Genomic DNA, 5606 nt, shown 5'->3' with positions numbered 1-5606 from the left:
AGGGCAGCCAAGAGGACGCTTTGACCCGTCTAGGTCCCCTAAGGGGCCGCCTTCACCCGTCTAGACCCGCCTTGGGCCGCTATGACTCGCCTTGGGCCGCGCTGACCCTCTTTGGGACGCCAGGACCCGCCTTGACCCTCTTTGGCATGCCAAGACCCGCCTTGATCTGCCTTCGGCCGCCATGACCTATCTTGACCCGCCTTGGGCCGCCATGACCCGCCATGAATTGCCTTGGCCTGCCTTGACACGCCTTGGGCCGCCTAAACCCGTATTGACCCGCTTTGGACCGCCATGACCCGCCTTGGTCCGCTTTGACCCTCTTTGGGACTCCATGACCCGCCTTGGGCCACCATGAACTTCTTTGGCACGCCATGACCCGCCTTGACCCCCCTTGGGCCGCCATGACCCGCCTTGATATGTCTTGACTCGCCTTGGGCCGCCATGACACGCCTTGACCCGCCTTGGACAGAATTGGGCCGCGTTCACCTGTCTAAGGCCGCCAAAGAGCTCCCTTGACCCTCTTAAGGCCGCCTTAACCTTACTAGGCCTTCCTAGGCTCGCCTAGGCCCACCAAGGGGCCGCCATGACCCTCCTAAAACCCGCCTAGGGCCTCCAAGGGGCCGCCTTGACCCGTCTAAGGCCACCAAATGGCGGCCTTGACCCGCTTTGGGCCGCCTTAACCAGTCTAGGGCCACCAAAGAGCCGCCTTGACTTGTCTTAGCCCGTCTTGGGCCGCCATGACCCACCTGGATTTGTCTTGACCCGCCATAACCCGCCTTGACCTGCTTTAGTTGTTGTCCTCAAATTTATGGTATTCTACCTTGGGCAACAAGTACTCACCCCTTCCTATGAATCCATCATAATTAAGTTACTGGTTTTATACTCGATATAGTAATGATATAGCATGATGGTTATTTTCTAATTAATATATAAATTGCTTACCACAAACTTTGCAGAATTTGGTTTCTCCAGATATATTTTGGCAAGAGATCCATATTTACCCATGCCTAAATATACAAAGAAGATCTCAACTCTCAAGTAAATCATCAATTAGATAGTTTTACAACTAAGCCAAACAATTTTTAGAATTTGTAACCACATAAAGAGCTTTCCCTGGAATCAATGACCTGAGTATATCCATACTTGTGTTTTAACCAGTAAATTTTTCATTGATGAAAGGGAAATCCAAGGAGTATTCAGACCCGGTTAACTTCCTCTCCTAAACGTCTCCAGATAACATGTTCAATCTCCATTCATATAGATGCTCAAACAGATATCCAATCTCTGCAGAATCATGATGATCACCAGCGAAGTGGAACCCTTTGGAGAACCATTCATAAGGGTTTCGGCTGCCGTCAGCACCTGGTAGAATGGATGTGAGAGCCCTACATCCCCTCACTATAACATGTTCTCGTATTTCATTAACAAAATACTTTTGATTAATCAAGAAAGTATACCATGCCAATTGCATAAGAGTGAGTTCTGTATTTTAATTACCTGATCATCATCCTCAAAGCAATTGAGAATGTGAAATGTGCAATTGGTCTGCACCTCAAACCATCTGACAAACTCTGCATCACCATAACGAGGCATGACCCCAATTCTCGCGTACTCTTCCTTTACATACTTCATGAATCTATACACAAAATGTAAAGTATTAGTTAGGCAACTCCTAGAATGACCATAATTTAGCCACATGATGATGCATGGTTGATCTTTTTTTTAATGAAAAGAGGTCAGACGATTTTATTCAATAAGCACAAGCCATATTACACAGTGACTCGCCCTTGTAGGGCCGTCAGAAAGAGTCACCGCCAAAACGTAATACAACTCACCTATTGAGTAAAACTCGGGGGTGAGTAAACTAATAAAATACTGACAATAAACTTTTTCGCAGCATCCATCAGAATACTCGCTAACAACATTCGATCAATAATCCCGACAGTTCTTAGCAGGTATTGATCCCAAGAAAAAAAATTGGTACCGAACTAAAAATAGTCCTGGGTCCCAAACTTTTATCATGAAACCACTTTCATCCCAAATCTGAATCCAGAACTTTAGAAGCCCAAACCCAATTCCACAAAAAGAACTTGAGACGAACTTGCACTAGGTCGACCCCAAGCAAAAACTAAGCCGCCGCCGTTAAAGCAACCATGGTTCTTCCGCCAAGTTCTCCGTTTCCGCATCACACCAGGATTTCGTTGTCCCCACACCGATCTGCACCGTCGCACACCCACACTGTTGACAACAGCAAGAGCAATTCTTCCATGTAGCTTCAAGGAATCCGGCGAGGAGGCCAACTTCTCTTTCCACCAAGAGGAATAACGTCACCGAAGAGAGTCTGAAACCATCTTTCGAAACCCTGCATCCACATATTGGATCACCACCGGAAGAGATGAAGCAATTTCCAAGTTTGACACAAACCCAAGATCCCAGATTTGAATTGGATCTGCCGACGCGAAGATTCGCCAACCACCAACACCTTTGAAGGCATGAGCGTCAATGATGCGATGCGAAGACGAGAGGATGAAAGTGCGACCACCTGAAGGGTATTGTGAAAGGATACGCGAACCCGAGAGATTCGTCAGACGAGAGCCGTGAGCGGAAGTGGCACAACCCAAGAAATTTGGATGGGAGCAAACTAGGTTTAGCAGCCGCAAGATGAGAGAAAAAGAGTCTTCATTCTTCTCGTCCCCCCCCCCCCCCCCCGCCTCTCTCTCTCTAGAGGAAAAAAAGTAATAAGTTTTTGCTTGTTGCTAGCTTGTTAAAGGTAATGGACCTTGGTTAAGTTTATAATGGCAAGTGGGGTTTGGTAAATTTTTTGAATTTCTAGTCCTTTTCCCACCAATTCAATCACATTATATTCTGGCATTCACAGTATTAATCACAATGGCAGCTACTTATAAATTATAATTACCAGCTGCCAGCTAGCTAGCTGGCCTTACCTTGCCTGACCTGCTTCCGTATACAGAGCTACTGAAGCCATGAAGCATATTACTATGCATTTTTGCAATAGTTGGTCAATAATGATAGATTCCAATTGCGACATTGCCCAAAGGCTGATGGAATCAAATTTTGTCACATCGGGATCAGGGTATGGCAATAATGTAGTAATGCATGTAAGGCTTGTAGTTTTTTTTTTTTTTTTCTTTTCTTTTATATAAAATGTAAGGCTTGTATTTGGCCAAGCTGAAATTATCATATCTTGAGTTTGGCGGTCAAACCAAAAGATTGTTTGAAATCACCAACAAAAACATGACATTTTGGACAGCAAAAAATGTTAGGGTATAATATTTTTGATATCGGCCTACCTTGTTTCTTCTGAATCGCTGTTTGGATTGCCCTACTCATGATATGCATGGCAAAAAAGGTTCCACAAGAAAACCACATAGGATATATGAAAATCTAAGCCCTAGTGTTTCTCATACCTTTCTTTTAATAAATAAATAAGGGATTAGGCGAGATTAGCTCAGACAAATGAATCGAATGGATATAGTGAGAATTGAACAGAAACTAAAGTCTAAAATCTTTTAGTTAGCTGTTATGTTGAGTTCATGTACGTGTTGATATGTTTCTAGTATATATGCTTGGTTTCTAGTGGGATTGAGCCTCTGTAGAAATATGAGAGGTGTTTTAGAATATGAAAAATGTAGAATGGTCTTGTATGTATCAACCTTTGTAAAGAAAATCAAAGCGATCAATAGAGCAAATGGTGATGATCTTCCTTCTCCAAATTCTCTGAAGCGCACTACGAGCTAGCCTGCAAATTGAGACATAAAAATGGCGTCGGTTGACGTCGGTTGACCGTCGTTGAATCCTCGTGTTAACATCCACCCTAATTAACAATACCCCGTTGCCTTACTCTGACCTTTTGAACCCTTAATGCGCCAGTAATTATAGCCACTGCACAAGTTCTTGTTCTTAGTGGATGATCACCTAAATAGCCATGACCAAAACCATTCGTCAACCATGCATTTTACTTCTGTGCCCTCCATTTTTTCTGATTGAAGCCAAGTAATGTCACTAATCTGAACTTTGGCAGTTCAGTAATTACCAAATGAGAAAAAACGGAGCAAAAAATCACCTTCTGGAATCTGCAAACAAGAACATGTTGAATTACTTGATTCAAAATTAAACCGTCGCATTTCATCACCAACCAATTCAATTGACAGAGGCAATAGTCAAATTCTTTTTCCTATATAAACCCTATAAGCGCTTCTGTTTTCTCATCACCTTCTCATCTTCCAGTTTATACATTTTACTTGGAACATTGTTGAAGTTGAAGAACAACAACTACTAGTTTAAGATACGCAAATGGCTTCCATCAGTTACACTACACAAGGCTTCATTCTCCTCCTAGCTGCTGCTTCTCTGTTCGCAGTTAGCGAGGCCAAAACCATTGTCGTCGGAGGGAGTGAAGGCTGGCGTTTCGGCTTTAACTACACAGAATGGGTCCTCCAAAACAGCCCTTTTTACATAAACGACGAACTCTGTAAGTCCCACTCGAATGCACACATTACATGCATCATGCATTATGCATGTCGAAAAATTCTATTATGTGTTAATGCATTTCATTTAATAACGCTCACTTCTCTGTGTTTGTTATAATGCTGCAGTGTTCAAGTATGATCCGCCAAGCGAGAAGAACAGCGGCTACAGCGTGTACCTGCTTCCCAACCTGTGGAGCTACATAAGCTGCGACTTCAGCAAGGCCAAGATATTGGCCGGTCCAAACCAGGGTGCCGGCAAGGGCTTCAAAGTTGAGCTTAACCAGTGGAGGCCTTACTACTTTGCCAGCGGTGACAAAAATGGTTACAACTGCAAGGACGGGCTCATGAAGCTCTTCGCTGTGCCACTTCCGCACTGGAACAACTGATCATCGATCCATGCACATTCACACTTAACAAAAGCCTTTTTGGCCTTGATATAGAATTACACACACACTTACACATACACATACCCCAGATTGATTAGTATTTTGTATTCAATAATTCTGGAAGGATCTGAGTGAGAATAATGAAGATGGTGATCGATCTTCTTCTTTCTTTATGACACTGTATGCGAGTTATAGGGGAATAAATTAGTTGGGAGCTTGTTTTACATAATAAAAGATAAATTTGTTTGAGTGTTATACTAAACATTACAATCTCAAACTATTAATTCAGTTAACTAAAAAGCATGTTTATGGATCTATACCAAATAATGCATCAAACATTAACGTTTAACCAGTCACTAACCGACAAAGAAATTCATGCTCAACTACCTTTACAGGCATGGTTGATCTTGATCTTTCAGCAATATTTCAACAAATAAGATTGACAAAAAAGCTAGAAATTAAAGAAATACAAAACAACATGCAATTGATTACTTACTGGCCTCCTGTTACACCCCTAAAGCTTCATAGGCGGCAAAGGCGCGCGGCATGGGTTGTCTTTGCACCATGTTGGGACGCACGAAGGCTCAAGCAAGGACAAGCTCTAGTAGGATGGGAAAGTTGGTATGCGGCAACGAACCAAGCCAAAGGAAGGAAGGCGGCATGGACCCCAAAGGCTCGGCAGGGTGCAGCGTCGGGTGCATGATAAGTGTGCCCGGTAGGGTGAAATGTT

The 5606-nt window shown here is 43.4% G+C and overlaps 1 protein-coding gene across 1 annotated transcript; it reads left to right on the top strand.

Annotated features, from left to right (window-relative positions):
* Positions 1-4228: 4228 nt before the first annotated feature.
* On the top strand, positions 4229-5231 carry LOC101301744. Its single transcript, XM_004291131.1, has 2 exons — positions 4229-4492; positions 4617-5231. The coding sequence occupies exons 1-2, from the start codon at positions 4315-4317 to the stop codon at positions 4874-4876; spliced, it is 438 nt and encodes a 145-aa protein (XP_004291179.1). The 5' UTR covers positions 4229-4314; the 3' UTR covers positions 4877-5231.
* The last annotated feature ends 375 nt before the right edge of the window (positions 5232-5606 follow it).

The sequence above is a fragment of the Fragaria vesca genome, linkage group LG2 (assembly GCF_000184155.1).
Source record: "Fragaria vesca subsp. vesca linkage group LG2, FraVesHawaii_1.0, whole genome shotgun sequence".
In the NCBI taxonomy this organism is placed as follows: Eukaryota; Viridiplantae; Streptophyta; class Magnoliopsida; order Rosales; family Rosaceae; genus Fragaria; species Fragaria vesca.
This window is presented reverse-complemented; position numbering and strand designations above follow the sequence as displayed.

Excerpts from the sequence above, each read along its gene's own strand:
- LOC101301744 (XM_004291131.1), top strand. The coding sequence starts at position 4,315 with ATGGCTTCCATCAGTTACACTACACAAGGCTTCATTCTCCTCCTAGCT. Across the intron at positions 4,493-4,616 it reads TTACATAAACGACGAACTCT|TGTTCAAGTATGATCCGCCA; the intron begins GTAAGTCCCACT and ends ATAATGCTGCAG.